This window comes from Leptodactylus fuscus, chromosome 1, assembly GCF_031893055.1.
Source record: "Leptodactylus fuscus isolate aLepFus1 chromosome 1, aLepFus1.hap2, whole genome shotgun sequence".
In the NCBI taxonomy this organism is placed as follows: Eukaryota; Metazoa; Chordata; class Amphibia; order Anura; family Leptodactylidae; genus Leptodactylus; species Leptodactylus fuscus.
The window spans coordinates 280,282,727-280,306,080 of record NC_134265.1 but is presented as its reverse complement, the minus strand read 5'-3'; the positions used below and the strand labels follow the sequence as shown (position 1 = coordinate 280,306,080).

Sequence of the window (23,354 nt, the reverse complement as noted above, 5' to 3'; positions counted from 1 at the left end):
CTGCATGGTGATAATATTATATAAAGTAGTACGTGATACACAAAATATGATATATTACGTGAATATGCTGTGTAACATAATGACTTGCACTAAGCATTGTGCGGTATTAGTATTTGCTTCATTAGCCACAAGTAATAATTTTTAAGTATGTATGATATAAAGTACTGCATACAAGAGTGAGGAACGTTCTCCATAGTAGGAGTATATAGAGGCGGCATCAAAAAGGGACAGGTGCTATCTCATATTAGCCCAAAGGGCACAAATTCTAATTACTGTCCAGTTTGGTTACTAGAAGTATTAAGAATATACCAGGCACATACTTTGAGTCCAATGTATTCATGAGGAGTGTCCGCCCTTTTCACCTCTCAGCTGAAATTTAATAGTTGGGTACTGAGTAGCTACATTCAGTTATTGGGATGAGACAAGGGGAACAATACAATACAATACAATCAATCAATCAATCAATCAATCAATACAGCAGACTGATACTGTAGTTTATGTCTGGTGTATGCCTCCTATCACCTTTATAGTGTATTTGTGCACCTTTTTGGCTAATAGAAGAAAAGAGTTGTTTGTGTAGCTTTTCCATGGGGCAGCACTGGCGACAAATCCACTTTAATAACAGATTGTGCCCTTTCTAATCATATGGGCTTATATAGCCCAAGAAGCTCATATATGATGACAGCTGATATGTTACAAGTTGTTTCTTTGTTACATGTTGCTGAAGTTGTGTATGTTTTGGTTTTTTCCTCTTAGAATACATTATATTTCACCACAGCTATATTGTGATAGCACTCGCAGATTGCAGGCTGCCTCCTGGGTCAGTACTTTACTTGGCTTGTTTGGAATGCAGGAATCTGCATGACAGTCAGACTATCAAATATGGCTTTGCTTGCCGATGTTTTCATGAAATTGAATTAAAGAAACAGTTCAGTCCTGATATTTTTTCCATTTACTCTTTGACCTAAAATATGACCTGATGCTTTCTCTGGTAATTGTTATATCCTTCCTCTGTTTGTTCCCTTAATCTATTTTTATATCCTCAGTCAATATCCAGTCATGTACAGAAGTTCCTTTTTTAGTCATGCATGCATCAGCTATGAGGGGGTGTGAATATAAGGTTACACTCTTCAACATTGTACATTCTGCTATTCTTCATTTACAGTGTTCCAGCAAAATCTAACAATTGCAGATTCAGATTGAGCCCAGTGGGTAGGACCGCTAGGCAGATTTCCGTCTTGCCCATCTTTACGTTTTGCATTAGATTCGTAAGCACCCAGCAAAGCACTACAGCCAGGATGTATGAGTTGAGTGATAGTTTGTGCCTTTCTTACTTAGTAGTTGTGACATAACTGGCTCTTAACTTATTTTCATATTTCTTTCTCAGAATTCCTAGTAGAGCATGCATGGTCTGTTAGACGCTATACACCATAAGGTGGTCTGCGAAGGTGATCTCCCTAAGGAGACATAGTACCCCTTCTAATCCACCTCTCAACCACGCACTGATGAGAAGCAATAACCCCAAAAAAGTTGTCTGTGGATGGACATCTTTTCCTTTTGAAAGAGATATTCTGCTTTGTCTTTAATTTGTCTATAATTAGAATCCCCAAAATTGAACCTTCCTCCGTCCCCGCTCCCACATTACCCCACATGATATGATGTCTTTTCAGGCTAACTTTATTTGTCCAAGCTCCATCCACATGTTACAGGACACCACTAGTGTCCTGTGTCAAGTTTTGTTTGTGTAATGACAGTAACCTCTATTACAAAATTGTCTGAATACTGTATAAGCAATGTCGCCCCTGCTACCTCTTGTGTCACCCCCTCTACCTCATAGATTGTAAGCTCTTGCGAGCAGGGCCCTCAGTCCCATTGTGTGAAATGACGTTCTTTGTTATGCATCTGTCTGTATTTGAACCCTACAAATTGTACAGTGCTGCGGAATATGTTGGCGCTATATAAATAAAATTTATTATTATTATTTAATCCCAGACAGGTGGCGCATTTCATTATTCCCTCTAGTCCAGAAAAATGGTGTAGATTGATGATATTGAGGGATATTGAGGCGCATGTTTGTTGCAAGCACCTTTCTTGTGCCAAATGTGCGTCTCAAGCCTTTAGTTGCGCCTCCCCCACCACTTAGTGCAAGTGTTGGCAAATCAGAGTGAGCCAAGGTAACTACACTTCAGCCCAACAGATTTATTGTAACTAACCAGTTTTCTGGCATGCCACAACCTTTTCATGAATCTCCCATTCCCCTTGCCATTTGGGCCATTTATTAAGACTGATGTACAGCATGCCAATCTCAATAACATTGCCCCATTGTATCTGGGTTTCATAGAAAATCAGGCATTGATCTATAGAGATCTACCTTCCAGAAGATGGCGCTAGAGTGTGTTTTTCCTTTTTTCCACCAAAAGAGCTTATTTGCATATCCCTTTCCTAAAATTACTGATAAAGCATGAACGGTCTGTTAGATGCTATACAATGTAAAGTGGTTTTGGTCACTATATGTATTGCTATATAGTATGCTTGTATATAGAAATATATATATATATATATATATATATATATATATATATATATATATATATATATATATACACATACTCACCTATATATTTGTATGTAATGTCAGCTTGACAGCATGAGAAGCCTAAATGGCAGAGTATTACAAGGTTGTTTGTGAGCGGTCTAAACATTGATACATTTGGCAAGCAATTATCAAAATCTCAACATCTACAGAGCTTTTCTGAAAATAATGTAATGCATGCCAATGAAGAGCATCCTTTAAAGATTGCACTATATATATAAGAGCACTGGACTGTCAAAATATGTGTAACATAACCCTTTACTGCTGTGGGGAATACATTATCTGCTGAACTAAGAACAGTCAAGTATTTTCGACAATTTATGCTGCCTGAAAAACAGGTACAGTTCTTATATTAACACTATCACTGGCTGGATCTAACACTCTCTGGACATAGAAATGTGCAGTATGTTAACTATCATTATATAATATGTCATCTGTATAATACACAGTACAAATGTTCCTGTAGTTTAGTGCAGGTAATTCTCTTAGCAACATCTAGATTTCTGACATATCTACCGTATGTTGGCCCATGGTCACCTTCCTTAGTTCAACTACCTGTATTCTCCAGCATCTCCAGTATGGACTGTGGCTCTATGGTGATTATAATAAAACTGGTTATAAAAAAGCTAGCCCCTATAGCACAGGAAATTATCTGTGCAAACAAGAGCGACCTGGGGGACCGGAGCTGGTTATGACCTGGAGTTGGAACCAGCTCTGGACCCCCAGGTCCAGGAGCAACAAAAGCCCAGACCAGGTAAGTAAATTATCAAGTCCCTGGATAACCCCTTTAAAGTAAATGCGTTGGACCTACCTCCAAGCCTGTTCTGTGGCAAATGTAGTCTAAAAGAATTAAAAGCTGCAAATCTTTTGAAATCTTTTCATCCTGGAAAACTGGCATAGGGGGATTCATAAATTCCCATAAGTAAGCCACATCCCGACGACTGGTTCTTATGGTTTGCATGGATCATGTACAGGAGACAGAACAAAAAAGTCCATAATCTGAAAATAAAAACAGATGGGGAAAAATATATACAGTACGTGTTTTAAAATGGTAAAAAACAAGGGTAATACATTCTCAGAGAGAAACTGTAAGAGCTTTAATCATTAAAGTGCTGATCGAATGGGCAGAATTTGATTAAATACTGACAATGGTCCAAACGTGATTATAAGCCATAGGCTCAAATAGTTCAGGGAGACTTTTATTACAATTTAGTGTTTCAACCCTTGGCTTCTGTTGCAAATTGAATACACACTCTGTGTGACATATTACATTGGACAAAGCCCAAGGAGATCATATTAGACTTTACATTTTGTCTTGTCCAAGTCACAATGACTTTTCATTTCCACAGCAGCATCAGACCTTCTTCCTAGGCCTGCACATGCTGCACATTTACTGTTCTCGCCCAGGATGTGTTCACGGTGTGCCTGCAACATAACACTGCAAAATGTAGTTAATTATTACTACAGTATTAGCATAATACGCTATAAAGTCATTTGAGTTATGTCCTGCTTTATAAAAATTATGGATGGACTGTTCATTCTGTATGTATATGATATTATTATATGCAGCACTTATCTGAACTATGTTTACATCTAGTAACATCATTGTGGTTTGGCATCTTCTTTTTCCAAGATTTCAGAATTTTGACTGCATATTAGTTAGGGTACTCTTGCAAATTAAAATGAATGGATACATGTAACAGGGATCTTATCAATAAAGAAGTGTGACCTGAACTTCAGAGTTTGCAGTCTCTCAGGCTAGGTTCACACCTGTGCCCAGTCTCCGTTTGCGGTTTTCTGTCCCTGAATACACTTTAAAAATGTGGAAATAAAAGTCAGTTTTCAGGTGGAAACCCGGTAGACCGCTTTATAGTCTATGGGGTCCATGCGTTTCCGCGGGTAACTACTTTTTTAAGCGGATTAGGTTTCCATTCGCCGGGTCCCCAAGCCAATCCAATGAACGGAGACCCGAACATAGGTGTGAAACTAGCGTCAGTTGAAACTGTGTTTGAAATTTTAAGTTGGTATTAAGAGTAGAAGGCTAAAGATTAGTGTTATAGTCTTTTGGGGTTTTATGGACACGTTGGTATATTTGTTTATACACACACTTATCTATTGCACATTACATATTGCATTTCCTGAAAGCACAGTGTTACAGAATTATAATTACTACATCAAAAAAAAGGGGTACCATATTCTTAAAGGGGTCAAACAGTTTGAAGGGGCTCTATCAGCAAAATTATGCTGATAGAGCCCCACATATGCGTGAATAGCCTTTAAAAATGCTATTCAGGCACCGTAAATGTTATATTAAACTACCCCCCCCCCCCCCCCGTTATAAAATAATAACCTAAAAAAGAATGTTATCTACTTACGCATCGTGCACGCTGGGCGGGCATTCAGGGTGTGCCCTCTTCTTCAGCCACGCCTCTTCTTCCTCCGGTCCCGTCCTCCTCCGGCGCTTGCGAACGGACTTTGATAAAAAAAAAAATGACCTGGGCGCATGCGCAGTAGCCGTAGTAGAAGCCGCGTGCTACTGCGCATGCGCCCAGGTCATTTTTTTGTAATCCATGTCCGTTCGCGAGCGTCGGAGGAGGACGGGACCAGAGGACATCGGAGGAAGAAGAGGCGTGGAAGAAGAAGACACACCCACACCCTGAATGCCCGCCCAGCGTGCACGATGTGTAAGTAGATCACATTATTTTTTAGGGTATTGTTTTAAAACGGGGGGGGGGGGGGGGGTAGTTTAATATAACATTTACAGTGCCTGAATAGCCTTTTTAAAGGCTATTCACGCATATGTGGGGCTCTATCAGCATGATTTTGCTGACAGAGTGCCTTTAAGGCTAGGTTCACATCATCACCCGGTCTCCACTTGGGGATTCCGTTCCTCATTCCGCCTTTTCTGGTGGAAATCTAGTGGACCCCATCATAGCCTATGGGGTCTATGGTTTTCCGAAGGTAACCGCCCGTGGATTAGGTTTCTGTTCAGAGGCGTTCCCCCGAATGCAGATATAAAGCTAGCAAATAAATGTTATTACTTAATGAAAAGCTATAGCATTTCCCAGTATGCTTTCTGTAGCAATTCCTCGCCGTTTTCTATATCTCTGCTTGTCATTCATTGTTTCCAGTCTTTGGTCAAATAATAGACAGTCCATGGTCATGTGACAGACACAGAGGTGTACAGCTCGTTAGAAGACTGAGGTGTGACTGTAACGAGCTTGCACTTATGTGTCCATCACATGACCATAAGCTGTCTTACTATAACATTTTAATAAATGAGTAGTGCATTTGAATATAAGAACTTTTGTAATATATTTTCATTAAGGAAATCTGTTTCCTGCACTACATATTGGGCTACTTGTCCTTATTATCTTCACTCCAACCTTTGTTTACATAGCGATCCATCTGTATTCACCTTGCACAGAGAACTCAATGGAGAGGGGAGAGGGAGTAGGTGGTTCGTAATTGATTCAATGCCTCATTCTGTGCAGTGTAGTGTCTTATGTAGAAGATATAGCAGTGTCCAAAAAGTTTGTTATATTCACCTGTGCTATTCATTTATGCAGAGTTGTATATAACTGAAGGTACGCTTTAAGTGACATGCACCAAATTACTTTTTACACTATTGTGTTTTGCAATGACAAGTTATTGGTGACTTAATGCGGCTACAGAAATTTGCCTGGCAGTAGGAAATGTATTCTACCATTCAGCTCATTCTCAGTTGACACATTTTGCATTTTCATATAAATGGATTGCAAAGTGTATATACAGCGTTGATTCATTTCTACGTGTTTCTTCGTAGTTTTCTTTGCAGAAATTCTCCCTCCAGCCCCCTCTATTTCCTTAATATCATTGCATCTCACCCAAACACCTGTCTTTTGGTCTCTTAAACAAGGGGAAATTATGGTGATGTATCAAAAATATGTACAATAGTTATTAGGAAAAACCCCTTAGCACTGCAGTCCTTCAGTATGACTGCAAACAAATCAACAGCACTCCTAATAATTATTGTGACTGGTCTCCAGTCACATGGGGGCGCTCCCAGCACAATGGTTTTAGTGCATAAGGTAAATAGTAGGAGTTAGCTTTTTTGCCAAGAATTTTAGTAGTGAATTATCCATTCTTTGCCGATCTTCATGTGTATCATGTGACGTTAAATCGGGATATTGGAATTGTATGGTGTCTTATATGTGAACCAGAGTCATTTTCTTTATGAATTCTTATAAGATCCTCAAAATGAGTCTCCTATAAAGGCACAGAGAGACCGACTTCTGGTACACACATAAGAGGCTGAATGATTTGGGCAGGTCACATGGGGCAACAAAAGGAATGGACTGGGTAGTTCACTAGTATAGGTGGAAGCCATCACCATTTTTGCTGAGAGTGTTTCTGTAATATTTAGGGCACAGGAGAAGATAACTAATGATCTTTAGGAATACTGCTTCAAACCGTTTTTTCTGTATGTTTCCACTGTATAAACCAGTCTGTCTTTTCTCTTCTCAGCTGCAAATCAGAAAGACCCTCTGACTCTCAAAGTTAAAGAAGAGCCTAATGATGAAGAACTTGGCAACTCCTTGTCCCCACAGTCTGGATACACCTACAGCCATGAATCTGAGGCCCGACGCTCAAGCACGCCAGAAAAAGCCAAATCCCAGGAAACACAGCCAAATTTACTAACACAGGATATCTCTGTCAAGGCTGCATCTGAACTTCTTATGAAGCTCTCTGGTAATTTTATTTAGATTGTTTTACGTTTTTTCTTGCACTACCTTTGATTTAGTAGAAGTACGAATGCCAACTAAAGCTCTGCTTCATAGGTTTATTATTTAGAGCAGTTCAATTTAGAGTGGCATATCCAGCCTACATTGCCTTTAGGCTGCTATATGGCTGGTCAATTTAGCATAAAAACAAATTCAATAAATTATTTTCATAATATATGCTGATTAGGTATATTTATTTAATAAAGTCTGGTTCACATCTGCATTCGGAGTCCACTTGGGGACCTCCCAAACGGAATATCAAATGCATTGACAAGAGGTGAGCTTATGAAAGCACACGGACCCCATAGACTGTAATAGGGTCTTATAGTTTATGTAGTAGGGTATTATAGTCTATGGGGTCCCTATGCTTTCATAAACTCAGAGCTTGTCAATGCGTTCGGTATTCTGTTTAGGGGGTCCCCAAGCGGACTTCCTGAACGGAAGACCGAACACAGAAGTGAACCAGGACTAAGATAAATAGATTTATGAGCTAAGTAATCTTTCTGTTTATAAATAAATAAATATTTCTCGGGATAGTAACATTGATGGCCTAAGGAAGGACAGGTCATCTATGATTGATGAGAGTTCTGACTGTGGTTCATGTTCCTTTACACACTACTGGTACATTTTATGGTGGCACACTGCTGGCACACTTTATAGGGGCACACTACATACACATACTAGTTCATACTGTTTTATTTTTGCTCATTGCGCTGAGGCTGGAATCTCATGGTTTTGATTTACAAGCAGCTTCTGGACTTCTCAGAAGATTGGAGGCTGTTGCAGGCGTCTTAGACATTGATCGTCTTCCCATTTCATGATGGCTATATATTTTAAGTGGCTGAATAAGCATTTGACAAATCACTGTCCGCTATTCCTCGCTACTACCCAATACACATGCATGCTCTGCTGTGTTCCCAATAGAATTATTACTTTTAGAGCACAGTTGATTCCATGTTGATTTACAGTTGAGGGTTTTCGAACAAATCACAAAATACACAAAAACACGTAGAATAGACTAACTTAGTGACCAACTGGTTCAGTGGAATTGTCGGGGACAGTCTTATGTATCGAGGTAGTGAGTTCCAGAGTATAGGGGATGTGCAGGAGAAATCTTGGAGGCGGTTAAATGAGGAGTGGATAAGAGCAAAATGAAGAAGGAGGTCTTGAGAAGATCAGAGATTACATGTGTGGATGGAGATCACTATAGAGATGTATGAAGGGCACCGTTTGTAGATGGCTTTATATGTTGGATAGGGCTTTTTAAAATCTACTGGTATTCTAGGACAGATAGGTTACCTCAAGGCAAAGTGGCTTATAGGGTAAATGTTTCACCATTAACTTTGATAGGTCAGGGAGGGGGGCTGCATATGGTGGGGAGGAAGATGATGAACTCAGTTTTCTGCATATTGAGTTTGAGAAAGCAGGAGGGTAAGAAGGATGCTATGGCTACTAGACACTCTGGAACTCTAGATAGCAGAGTGGTAATATCTGGGCAGAGAGATCTAGTGTGTCATTGGTGTAACAGTGGGAATTGTATGAGTTGTCTTAGGCTAAGTGTTTATATGATTAATAGTAGTGGTCCCTGGACAGAGCCTTGAGGTACACCTACAGAGAGAGTGGAGTGTGGGAGATGGGAAATGTGCATTTGGCGAGGTATGAAGAGATCCAGGAGAAGCCCAAGTATGTAATTCCAAAAGATTAGAGGATTTGTCATAAGAGAGAGTGGTCAGCAGTGTAGAAGGCAGAGGAAAGGTCTAGAAGGAGGAGGACAGAGTAATGTTGGGCTGGGCTCCCCTAGTGGCGGCCTATTGCCCTTGAAAACATAGGATCAGCATATTGCAACCTGACATGTTGTTAGGGAGAGTGGGGAATCCCAAATATATTTTATTAAATGATTGTCCGGTCTCACCAATAATGTTGGGTTCAGCCAACATTTATCTATTGTGTATGTCATGCTTAACTTGTTCTGCATATCTTTTTTATTTCTTCTGTTTGCTATTTGATACATAGCTCTCCATCCTTGTTGTTTGTAATACTACAAAGTAGAACTCTGTGAAAGCAATGAGGTATGAAGTGCTGAGAATGCTGTAGAGCCCTCTCATGTGCTCAAGTCATCAGTTAGGAACATCTCAACTTGTTCATGTTCATTGTACCAATCACAATAGACAGTCAAGAAGAATGAAGATTTTGTGGAGACTGGAACAACTTAACCAACAGTTCTAGTAATTTGACGGAAATAGAAAAAAAGATTTTTCACTTGTTTATTTTTTTAATTGTGACATATATGAAACTAGTTTTATATAAAAAGAAGATTGAGGGAGTGAGGATGGTTTATAAGCCTGCTGGCCCCTGAAATAAACGCTCTTACTGAAATATGTAAGAGTATCTTCACACAGAGTTTTTTGCAGGCGGATTTTGACGCAGAATCCGCCTGCAAAAACGTCTCTCATTCATTTCCATGGGAGTCACTCACTTTTTGTTCCCGCTAGCGATTATTTTCAGCTAGCAGGAAAAAGAAGCAACATGCCCTATCTTCCCGCGGATTCTGCGGCTTAGTCATCCGTTGCTTGACACACTCCTGCTTAGGCCATTCATTTGGGTCTAAACAGGAGCGGGATGCACTGCATCAGTATCCCGGTGCGGCTAGCCGCGCAGAAAAGTTACACGGTGGAAACCTTTTCCGCCGTGTGAACTTACCTTAAGAAAAATCAGGGATCCATTTCCTAGTGCACACGATCTGAGACTAAAATTTTAGGAGCTATTTAGTTAAGACACAGTTGTTGTAGAAATGTCCACAACTATCCTTCCATCCTATAATCCAGGTACACCAATTTATTATAGCATGCAAGGAAATAAAAGTAGGCATTACACGCAGACATATAATCTAAAACTGGGGGGGAGACTACATCAGGTATAAGAGAAATATTTGCATCAGTTTTGTGTTTTCAACCTTCTCCTAGTTTTTGATTTTAAACCGTGATGTAAAACAGTGATGTGTGAATAAGACCCTCCCTTGCATTATGAGTGCTTAAGGGTTAAAAAGCTACAGATTACATATTTTATTTGCCCTGTAGATTACCTCTTCCCCACGGAATCTAACAATTTGTATGTTGGTTTAATGCATAATTGGAGAGGACTGTTTTCTTGTAAAGGGAGCGTTTTTAAGAAGAGGAATTCATTTTTATTTCGTTTGTTTGGAGCAGGTCATTAAAAAAGACAATATTAGAGGCTGGACAGAGGCCAATCGTTCATGCACAAATCCAGGGATATAAAGGATAGCAGAGAGATACTGCCGTTATGTGACTGCGTTGAAGCCCATCTGACTTCACTGCTGCTTGTTGTGTTAGAGGCTGCTATTACATCAGCGGGGTCAGGCTAGTGCAGGAATCATACAGCTCAGTGAGCACAGCACCTACTGACAGGCCATTGCTGAAATGATAGTGAGTGATTTTAATATGCCAAGATGTAGAGATTAAACAGCCTACAATATTAACGTGTAGGTGTAGTTCAGGTAAACCTTTCTGAAAATATTGGGGAATAGCCTAAAATAACACCACTATTATTAGCAGAGACATCTCACATCCATAGACGGATTCTACTGTGCTAACATTAACATAAAGCTTTACTGCTTATAGTGAATTAGGCTGGGAAGACTGCAGGATACAATGGAGGAGGAACATAAAAGAGAAGGTGCTTCCCATATAATACAACTTCAGGGATGAAATGGTTAAAAGATGGTTTGACAATTAAAGACACGATTGGAGAAATATCTGACCTTTGCACATTAAGTTGTGTGCAATCTTCTGCATATCAGTGATGGCCTCTGGCTCACTGCCCCCCTGCCGATCAGCTGTTGGAAGAGGCTCCTCACTATATATGAAGGACAGTACTTGTTTGGTGGCTGTGCTTGGTATTGCAAGTTAGGTCCGTTCATATGAATTTCACTGTGCTGCAGCAAAGCCATGCAACCAGTGAACATGATATCACTAACCTGAGAAGAGAAGTGGTGCTCACCTGATCAATGTGACCTCTTCAATCAGCTGATCGCTGGGTGTGCCATTTATCAGACAACCGACGATCTGATTGTGATGGATAGGATACTACTATGATAGGGCATTGTGAATTCTCCTCTTGTACTTTTGCTGCTGCTGTGAATGGAATATTATTGAAGATGTAAATAAAGATATACCTTTTATAGAACTTTCTTTGGGGTCCAATTTATATCTTAAATTCACATGGACCCGTATTATTGAGCCCGCGGGCTCTTGTTTTCTTCTTCAATTGTGCCAATTGTGCCATGGGCTATGCTCATTGGAAGCGAAGTATTTGTGCATTGTTACAGTTTTTGTAAATCAATGGAGGTTCGGGTGAGCACCATATATATCTTTTGCTTATTCATAGTCCTGGGTGACTCCCTTAGGCTAAGGTCCCATGCAGTGAATCACTGCCCAAAAACAAATGCTGTGGCCAAAACACTTCCTTTTTGACATGGGTCCCCAGCCTAAAAATGACTCACTACTGCAACAAAAAGTCTGGTGTGTAGTCCTAGTCCAAGTGGTACCTGTCACATCTATTCGGGCACTTTTGCTTTAATGTGATCTCTTACAAGATACTGTATTATGAGCATCAAAGGTTTTTGTGACTGATAAGAGTATATTGCGCACAAATGACTTCAGCAGGCTGAAATGTACCAAGTAGAGGTTCCCGTGACCTACACTTACTGATTTTAATGGCTTCATTGTTTTGTTTACTTGACCTGGTTTTAGGCTTTAGAAATGGGTAACTTGGATGCCGTTGCTTTAAAGTATCCTGATTCCATTTATTACCCAATTAGATCTCTTCCCATGACAAATTGTCAAATAGCTGCTTTTGGAACATTTTGGGCTAGTTTTGAGTATCGGAAATTCAGTGGCATACAAAAGTATTTTCTGTTATTGAAGACAATATGTTCTTCTATTCCAATTTCAACTTCATCATGTGTTTTTGGAATGTTTCTAGATGTTGCAAAACCTCATACATATTGATGTGATATTTTTGCATTTTTTGCACTTGTAGTTTATTTCTCGATTTTAGTGTTTTTTTTTATATTTGACATCTCAACTGATAATGATTAGCTAAAGAAATAGGTCTATTGTAATCTGTAGTTTATTGGCTATTGGAACACAAATTGCATTGCAGAACAAACACCCCATGATGGCACATATGATTCATGTAAAGCATCCACCACTATGGAATTGTTGAGGTTCTCTTCTTTCCGGATATTATTTTGGTGTAACTGACACAATAAGGAAAACATTACAAGGATTCTGACAAGTGCAAGACAATAGAAAGTTCTAATGGTAACTGATCAAGACAAAAGACTGTCTGCACTAAAGACCCGATTCACATCTGCACATGGTTTTCTGTTTGGGGAGTCCGCTTGGGGACCCCCCAAATGGAAACATAATCCGCATAATAAAAGTGGTTACCTTAGCAAACCCGCAGACTCCATAGACTATAGTGGGGTCTGTGTGGTTTCAGAAATGACCCAAACGCAGATGTGAACTGGGCCTGAGATAGAGAATATCATGGAAACTCTGCAAAAGATTTTATTACTTAGATTTTCAAAAATGTTGAACTTTTAATTGTCTCCAGACTGAAATATATATAGTTATGTTCATGAGAATATCCCTTTAATTAACAGAACAGCACAAAGTAGAGTTATAACAAAAGTACTCTACAGAATGGATAGCTTTGGGGAATACAATTATTTACTAAAATACACATGTTAAGAGAGCTGATAAGTCATCTTCAAGACCAGCTATAACAGGATTTCTGATGTGATGGTTTATTGTATCAGACTAAGCTTCGCATTTACTTCCACCCCTTCATTGTTCAGTGTTTTATTATATATTAGCATTGAACCATTGTGAAATTATCTTGAGTCATTTCTGTTTTTTATGATATTATATTAACATTTTAAAACCGGTGGTGTTGACAAAATTTACATTTTTTTTTCAGATTATTTCTGAGTTTGGTCCAAAGTATCACAAAATTGGAAAAGATCAATGGCCCATTACATTTGGATATCTATTTGTGTATGTGCAGTATAGTGTAAGGTGTAGTTTCCACAATATTTAGTCCTCATATTCTTATGATACAATGAAATAAAAGTGCATATCTTGAGTGACCCTGTATAGATCTCAAGTCCATACTGTTTGCTGATAACCAGATATGTTTGGACTTTGGTTTTAACCAGTTCGAGACTGGGTCATTGCCACCTCTTCGTGACCATGCACGTTTCTATGTGGTTTAGTGTATGCAGTTTTGAAAACTAGAACATCTTTTATTTAATTGGTTTATTTTATGGACATTTAAAGATTATTAATATTTTTTTAGGTAGAAATAAAGGGGAAAGCAGCACTCAAAATAAACTAAATACTAATAAAATACTAAATTTTATCAAATATGATAAAAAAAAAAAAAATTTCAGATACAGGGAGAATACGGTCTCCTGCAACAACTCCTACCTCTACCCTGGTACGAACATGTGCCCGCCAGTAGCGGAGCAGGAATCATTCTAGCTGCTTCCTGCACTGTACATACAGCACTCTGGAAGGCAGGGATCATCCGTTTTTCCTGTATGAGGAGGCCGGCTGTCACTGATGTGATCTCCATGCAGCTGTAGATTTTGCAAGGACTTGTTCACAATGTTCTATGCCGATCTGATGGACATTTAGCCTTTTACGGATAGCACCTAGTTTGAGCTTTAATGTTCCAGCGACTTTTTCCTTTTTTTCTATTTTCGCATTTCAAAATCCATGTGGATGAGGGCTTATCATTTGCATGACAAGTTTTATTTTGCTTTTATTATTGTTTTTGCGGGAACTTTGTGAAACATTTCGCTATATTCCTATCAGGCCCTTTTTCTGGCAAAACCAAACAGGCATGGAGGACTATGATAGACACCCCAAGAAGTGTCCGAGAAGGGGTCACTTAGGTGCTATGATCAATCGTAAGAGGTTAAGGTGCTGGAATCAGAGATATCTCCAACTTTGCTTCTGTGCCTGCTATATTGCAGTTCTGTACTAGCCTGGTGCAGAGATGGAAGGGGTTAAAATGAGGCGTAAAGCATTACACCAAAATGGTGCATATTTGATATACAGTTTTATTGGGAGTTCTATTGTGAGGCTTTTTTGGAGGCTGATTTTGAAGCGGATTCAGCGTCAAAATCCTCACCAAAGAGCTCCATGTGCACTGACCCTTAGTGATGACAGTAACTATAAAGCGCTGCTGAATATGTTGGCCTTTATGTAAAAATGCAAAATAAATAAAGTAAGTACCGGTATTTGGTTTTAGGGGAAGATGAGGGAAGGTTGTATCAGTCATCTTGATAATAGAAACAAAAAAGTGACCGCAGTGATTCCTCATTGTGCCGAAACTGTCAATAGACACTGACCAGAACCTGGTTCTGTGGAAAATCTGATGCTCTTTGGACTTTTTTTATGTTTCTTTGAAATTTGATGGACTTTTGTTGGTGATATAACAGATACACTTGTTGTTAATACTTGTAAACCTGATTTTGCCAAATAACAAATTTGCACCTTATCAATAGAAGTTGGTCTAACACATCCATAGCCATGGTTAAAAGGAAAAAAAAAAAAAAAAGCACAAAGTGGCATGCGCTGGGGGGGTTAGTTTACTTGTTAGTTATTGCTGTGGGCTTTTCCACCACATTTCAATCATGGCAATGCAAAGGATGAAAGCTGTTAAGGCTCTGCATGATTTTGAGTGGTGTTTTGCCACAGATATTTTAGCTTTTTTGCTGCATGCGGCCTTAGCCCTTAAGGTGTTGTCATCTACTTAAGATCTATCCAGTAAAACCAAGTCTACTAGTTGTCTACTTACGGTGAAGGTTACCCATTCAACCCACATAGGTGATTAGTTGTAGTATTGCTGGTCTTTGAACTGCAGGCGAGCCAAACAGAAATTGTTTTTCACTGCATCTCCAACATGACCCTGATTCTTGACAGTAGACCAAAACATCACCTCTGTAATATTTGGCAAGTTACTCACAGCCAGTAGAGTCTTGTGGTCATTATTGTTCCCCTTAAGCCAAGCTCTTGTATTTCCCCTGGCTCTAAAATATATACATTCTTAAAAGTAGTTCTATGGCTATTTACCCAGCTACACACCAAACACATCTATGTACTTGTACTAATACACATTTATGTCAGATGACTATGTCAACATCTTATAGTGTCCCTCCTCTCCTTGTAGAAGTCACAGTATTATAATATGAAGATCCTTTGAAGAACGGATTTCCATAATGGAAAAACAATCACTGGTCAAATGTAGAAAAGAGTTATTTATAACCATCACAGAACGGAAGATTAAGAATGCACATGTCACTGGAATAAGACTGCACAAAATTTCCATAGGCCGTGATGGGCTATGCAGTCTGTGGTTTGTTCCATCCTAGCCTTCTCATTCCTTCAAAGTCTTTTTAAGTATGGCTCTGAAGTAAACCTAGACAAATAATATCCTGAATTTTTCACTGCAAAGGGAGACTCTTGCTTCACTTGGCTATGAATCTTCTCATCCTTTATATAACCCGTCACCATTTTACTGTTCATCACAATGATTTAACATCACAGAATGGATGGGTTTCACGTCATATCTCTGAGGTCCTTAGTAAACAGCAAATGTGCAGAACATGCAGAAGATTCCAGTGTCCTAAATTTAAAATCCAGGTCAGCAGTGGTTTTTGACACTTGAGGCCTTTTTTAATCCTAAATATTTTAAGATTAGTGTGAAATAATTGTTCATTGGATGTGTTATAGGCACAAATGTCTCTTAAGGGGCTGTGGATTTGCATTATATCTCTGCTAGTTGGAGTCAATTTTTTTTAACTTGCTAAACTGTAATGCCTACCTTGTATAAGGTCTTTTAGATCTCACTTTTTTTTTTAACCTTTTGCCATATATAATATTACCGTAGAACTGACTTTCCAGCCTTTAAAGGGATTCTATCATTAAAATCACATTTTTTGTCGTTCACACGTAGGAATAGCCTTAAGAAAGGCTATTTTTCTCCTACCTTTAGATGTCTTCTCCGCGCCGCCGTTCGGTAGAAATTCCGGTTTTCATCTGTGTAAGCAGCCATTTTCTTGTGGCCTATGGGTATGCACAGTCAGCTCTGCCCGAGGTCTAGAAGTTTTAACCCAGCTCCGGAAGAAGATGCGCAGAGAGGCCATTCCTGAAGAAGATGGAGGCGGCGCTGGAGATTTCTCTCGCAGCATTGGGGACGCCCTCAGTGCTGTTTGAACGCTGGGGACTGCCCCCAGTGCTGCGAAAGAACTCATTTGCATACAGACAAAAACCGGGATTTCTACTGAACGGCGGCGCAGAGAAGATATCTAAAGGTAGGAGAACAATAGCCTTTCTTAAGGCTATTCCTATGTGTGATCAACAAAAAATTTGATTTTAATGATAGAATCCCTTTAATACAAGGTTCTATCCATCCATCCATCCATAGTACATTATTACTTCTCTATTACATCTAATAATACCAAATTAAAATGTAAGTGGATTTGCTTCTTAACGTTATAGCATAATTTAAGAGAATGTATTATTACTATCTTGTACTGGCTCTTACTTGTAGCCTGTATCAGGAGTAACACTCCTCATAGCTTAAAGAGGACCTTTCATGTCCTTGGGCACACATGGTTTTATACACCACTAGAAAGCCGACTGTGCTGAATTCAGCGCTGTCGGCTTTCCCATTATGTGCCCCAGGGCAAGAAAAAAACGTGCAGTTACCGGTATCTCTTCACTGGCAGAAGGGTGTTTCTGACAGTCTATCCGGGCTGTGAGGTATGTCCCTCCTGACAGTACTGTCCATAGCTCTGTACTGTCAGAGGGGGCGTTCCTTACTGCCTGGTAATGACGCTGAGCGGTAAGGAATGCTCCTCTAGTACTAGTCTGTGGACGAGTACTGTCAGGAGGGGGGACATTCCTCACAGCCCAACTAGACTGTCAGAAACACCCTTCTGACAGTGAAGAGAAACCGGTAAACTGCACCGATATCTCTTACCCCAGTGCATATAACAAGAAAGCCAACACTGCACTGAATTCAGTGCACTGTCAGCTTTCTAGCGGTATATAAAACTGCTTTTGACCGTGGACATGAAAGCTCCTCTTTAACCATTTACTGTAAAAAATTGCAAAAATATTTGTTCTAGGTACTACTGTTTCTCAGAGTTGTTGACTGATCATTAGGCCAAAGAATTAGGCAAAAAAAGTTTTATAAAAAAATGTCTGTTAGTGCTTCTAATGGGTTAATAAATGCACCCATATAGCTATATCCGTGTTTTAGACATTTCTGGGTGTCTCTGGGGGCTGCTGGTATCTCTGCTTTTGTTTACATGCTCAGCCTCCTGCTATCTAACTTCCTCACTAACCTTCTCATTTTTCTTCCCCTCCTTCCTCTCTACCCTCCTCCTTCCTCTCCCCACTCCCTGTCTCTCTAACTATATCGCCCTTCCCTACCTACTCATCCCAACCCATGACCCATAGTATACACTTACCCCTCCATGCTTCTTCCATTGAGAAGGCTCCTCCTGTACTGCTCCCGTACTTCTTCTCAGTAGCAATGGGAAACCTCTACTGCACATGTGAGGAAACGCAGTAGAGGTGAATTACAGGCGGTGGCGCGCACAGTGTAGAAGAGTGCGCACTGCACAGACAGCAGGAGGAGCCATCTCGCCAGAAGAAGCCATGGATGGTACATATGAGTGGAGTGGATTGGAGGGGGTAGTAGTGGTGATGATCCATTTCTGGAAATGGGGAAACGGATCATCACCGGATAATCAGAAAATGTGTAACTACGGGTAACTATTTATTTTTGATAATCAATGTTATTTAGAAAGTGGGAGGGGAGGGATTTCAGGTTATCCCGACAACCCCTTTAAATGATACAACTTGGTCTGTATATAGGCCACACTAACAGGAGTTTAAGAGGCATTTTTTTTTTTCAGTTGGTTGCAATACATAACTCCTATGCAATAAATGCATAAGCTACAACTTGTGGTGGATGCAGGCCGCCAAAATCTTACAGTTTAGTTGCAGTGTTTACATCTGTATTGGACTGCGCTATATTTAACGGCGCTGGTCAGGATTAGTAGAAAGACAACGTAAAATGCATGTTGAGGCGGTAAGGGTCCTCTCCCTGGGGGTCAGATCATACAAATTTCTATCTACTAAGTATAGCTATTTTAGCTTTCTTATTGCTATTTATATTATGGTCACTTTAGAGATAATGTTGTATCGGAATCTGCTTGGCATTTCACCCCATGTAGAGTAACACCAGGGCTTCAATACTTTGGTTGGACTAAGCAAAATACTGAATATATACTGAGAACTCCTGGCTATATTAGTGAGGTATCCTGGGGGCTTTTCAGCTAGAGATTTAATGGTTGTTAGTTCACACGGGGACATGGACACTGATTTTGACAGCTGATTTCGCGGCCAAATCAGCCTCCATAACATGTAGCCCTATGTGAATTGCTAGCTTTTTTTTTCTGCTAGCTTTTTTTATTGCTAGCTTTTTTTGCTAGCAGAAAAAGAAGCAACATGACCTTTCTTCAGGCGTTTAACGCCTGAAAAAATGAATAGGAGTCTATGGGGCACTGAAAAAAACCGCTAGTGGTTTTTGGTCGCTTATTTTTGCAGCTGTTTTGGCAAAAACAGCGACTGAAACCGCTAGCTTTTTTTATCATGTACTTTTTGTAATGCAAAAAAAAAAAAGCTTCAAAAAAACAGTGACTGAAAAAGCGTCAAAAACAGCGTCCAATGCAAAAAACAGTTTCCAAAAAAAGCGACGCTGAAAAATCAGTGACAAAATCAGCTAGGCTTTTTTCACGTGTGAACTAAGAGGTGAGCTACTACTGGCTATGCTTTTATTTGTATATGTAGTGTGTGTATCTTTAAAAATGGAGGGATCCTTCGAGTTTTATATATCTGGGTTGTTTTTTTTAAAATGTTGACAAACTTTATTTATTATGAATTTACAATAATTACATATGAATTACAATTATTTTCATATGAAATAATAACTCCATTTGTTTATTGATTGTTAAGGGGTGTTCACACTTGCACCCCTGTGAGCTCTGTGTCATTCAAATGAATGGGTTTTAAAATTGACCTCCAGGAAGTCGTCCCCTGTCCAGTTTCATCGGGGTTTAGGATGGAAACCCGGCGGCATGACACAGAGCGCACAGGGGTGCAAGTGTGAACGTTCCCTGAGGATTAGAAAACATAGTGGCTTCTTTGGAAAAGAGCAACCAGAGGCTTAATGGTGAACTCTGAATCTGCCAGCTAAGGATGCCTGTTAGACCATGTCTTTGGCATAGCCTAACAGGTTGCTAGTCAGTGTGTAAAACAGAGAGGTATAATATACTGCAGTACAGACAAATTGTAGTGTGTTATTTATGCTCAAGTTGAAAAAAGTTCAAATCCCAAAGTGAAAAAAGTTTTAAAAATGGTTTTAAATGGAGTCTATCATTTGGGAAATTGATTTTTCACTGAACACACGTAGGAGTAGCCTTTTCAAAGGCTATTCTAGTCCTACCTCTGTTTTTGTCCTGCTCGCCGACATTTTTTAAATAAATAATTTTCTTCATGTGTGTTAATGAAGCTAAGGGGGCATAAGGGACGCTCCACCTGTGCTCCAAGCACGGCATCGCCATATCCCGCCGAATACCGTCTCCTGAGCCGTTGCATTACGCCGCCTTCATGCAGATCAGCTGTCCAGGTCACTATTTTCCCACGCATGCAACTGTCTGCTAAGCCACGTCAGGTTTGGGCCAAGCCGACAGTGCATGCTGCATGCTCAGTACTCCTTAGAATAAAGATCTTTTTATACTGCATGTTCAACTATGTAAAAAGAAGTAATTTAGGCCATTAGCGAGATTCCGACATCTGGACCCCCTGACTACCAGCCTCTTCACATAACACTAACCACTGTTCCAAACATTAGTGTAGCAACTTGAATGGGACGGAGCTGCAAACAGGCCCTGTGACCCATGAATATGACATCACATGGCCTGTGTTTGTTTTTTTTTCCTTGTTAAAATAATAGACAGCTTTGTAGAGTCCAATGTGACCAAAATGTAAGGTCATGTATGTTGTTTGATAGACCCAGCTATGTGTTTTGGTTTTTGTTATAACTGGACACCATGATGCAAGTTTGATCAGAGCCTAGAGGAATATAGTATATAATATAGTTTTCCCTATGCAAGTCCATGAGATCCAGCCACTGTGTAAATTGAAAGGTCAAACCGCCAATCACTTAACCTGACGTGACCCCGTTAGTGTTTGTATATGAAGAGAAGTATCCTCGGTGAGTGAACTCACCCATATTAAGAGACTACTGTGGCCAGTACTAGTGCACTGAAGCATAAGCGTATAGCATTAAACCCATTGTTCTTTCTGGGCTTAGGAGTCCAGTGGGCAGTTCTGTGCAATTGACAGACTTTATAACTGTACATACAGAGATGGCTGCCAGTCACTGGATAGAAGCATCCATGGAAATCCTAAGCATAAAAAAGCAATGGGTTAAATGAGTAAAATACAAGTTAGACTGAATCTTAACCCATAAAACTTTGCATCAGCTTCTCCTTGAAACCATGCTGCCCACATACAAGGTAGGAATGCATTTACAAGGTAACACATTTACTTTAAGGAAACTTAACCTACACTTGTAAAAGGTTATCTTTAGACATTTGACAAAGATAGAGATCTCCATGGCCTCCAATCATCTGATAGAGCTCATTGACAAGGTTTGGCCTACTTGCAGATGTTTGGGTGTTGGTTTCTGCAGCATGAAGCTTCCTCCTAGTCTGGCATTTGTTACATTCTGGAGCATTCAAGTCTTTGACCTTTAGTATTGAGATACAGGACACAACAGTATCAGTAAAGAGGAGAGTATCAAGTGTTGCAAGGTTTTTTTCTTGTTTTTTTTTGTAGGGTTTGCATAGAGATTATTTTACCATTGGTGTATTTTATTAGCATTGGCATTGTCTTGGGTATGACCATCAAGTTGAAGAATTACTGTATATACTTTAGAGCCAGACCTGGCTTGTATGTGAGCTACTGATCATAGAAAGAATTGTCATCCTGAACTGATGCTCAGCTTTCTATTTAAAGACGTATAAAGCAAATTCCTTTATCCAATTGTCTGGCAGCAATTCGGCATTTTACTAGTGCAGCGTTCACCTCTGGAACAAAGCATAATGGCTTCATGTTATTCTTTTCTTCTACTGGGCTACATTCTTATCCTCCTTCTTGCAAGATTTAACTACAGCATCTGACATTCACAGCATTCATTTTGGCAGGATAGGCACGATATTGGCCGCTTCATGTCACTTGTTGAATCATGTTCTGCAATTGAAACTGATTTTCCCACTAATGATATCTATTTCCTGTCCATAGGATAGAGGATAAATGTCTGATCGCTGGGGCTCTAACTACTGGTACCAAACAGGGTGTTTCCATATGCCCTGTGTGAATGGAACAGCGGTGCAAATCCTCAACCACCGCTCCATTCACATTTATGGGGCTGCTCTCCCAAAAGTTCTATAGAAATGAATTGTGCACTTGCCAAGCATGCACACCACTGTTCCATTGATATGGGGCACTTAGGGATATTTGTGGCTCCATAATCTTGCTATAATTAGAAGTACACTAATATTTGAGCAGCTTGTGATTTAGTGACCCTTAAATATCTTTGCCACCGTGTCTCTGGAAGTCTGACTGTCAGGAGCCCCAGCAATGCAGATTGGTTGTCTATTTTAAAAACTAAAAGGTTATTGTACGACTTAGAATAGGCACATATCTCTTGTTGCCAAAACCGCCTGATCTGCAGGTGCAGTCATTGTATTGGGTGAATTATAAGTTGTAGCTTGTTGAAGCATAGTATTTTAAAAATGGATCTATAAAGTTGACAAACAAGTGTTTTTAAAAACATATTCACACACAATTAATACATTCAAATTTAAAAATTTATTTTAATTAGTTTAACTTTTTTTTATAGTGAATTCACCAATAAAACTTTACATTTGAGGAATTTCTTTTTAAAGAGGACCTTTCATCAGATCAGGCACATGCAGTTTTATATACTGCTGGAAAGCTGACAGTGCGCTGAATTCAGCGCACTATCGGCTTTCCCGATCTGTGCCCGGTGTAAAGCGCTATCGGTCCCGGGACTGTAGCGCTTTAGTTTCAGAAGGGCGTTTTCCCCCCTCCCTCTGCTCACACAGCTCGTCCATAGACGAGTATTATCAGGAGCGGGAGGGGGGAGTTCCTCCCCGCTCACACTCTATAGCGCGATAGGCGCTGCTGGACAGAAGGGCGTCCCTGGCTAAGTGTCAGAAACGCCCTTCTGACTGTAAAGCCCTACGGTACCGGGACCGATAGCGCTTTACACCGGGCACAGATCGGGAAAGCCGATAGTGCGCTGAATTCAGCGCACTGTCAGCTTTCCAGCAGTATTTAAAACTGCATGTGCCCGATCTGATGAAAGGTCCTCTTTAAGTCTTTCTGGGCTTACAGTTTAGAACCTCCCACCTATACTTGTGTAGATACTTTCTTATCCTCTAAATGTAACAGATGGGGCTGGATGCTTTAAAAATGAATCGATGAGAGGCACATCTGGAATTTAGTATTTTGTACTTGGTGACAAATCTTTTTTTAAAGAAGACCTTTCACCTCCTCAAACATGTGTGGTTTTATGTACCGCTAAAAAGCCAACAGTGTACACTGCTGGCTTTCCTATTATGAGCATCAGACCTGGAGATATCAGTGCTGTTAATTTTGGCATCATTATCTCCCCACTGTCAAAAGGGTGGGCCTTACAGCTCAGCATCATCATTGGGCTGTAAGGAAGGCCTTCCCCCCTCCTCAACAATACAAGGCTATGGAAGAGTACAGCCAGTGGGGCCGTTCCTCACTGCCCAA

General features: G+C 40.0%; 1 protein-coding gene across 2 annotated transcripts in view; it reads left to right on the top strand.

Moving 5' to 3' along the window:
* The window catches only part of ZNF827 (zinc finger protein 827), a 116,876-nt gene that overhangs the window by 50,809 nt on the left and 42,713 nt on the right, over positions 1-23,354 (top strand). For both annotated transcript variants that reach the window (XM_075287977.1, XM_075287978.1), the window contains exon 5: positions 7,100-7,324. In XM_075287977.1, coding sequence (XP_075144078.1) covers positions 7,100-7,324 — 225 coding nt within the window. The remainder of the gene's footprint in view (positions 1-7,099; positions 7,325-23,354) is intronic.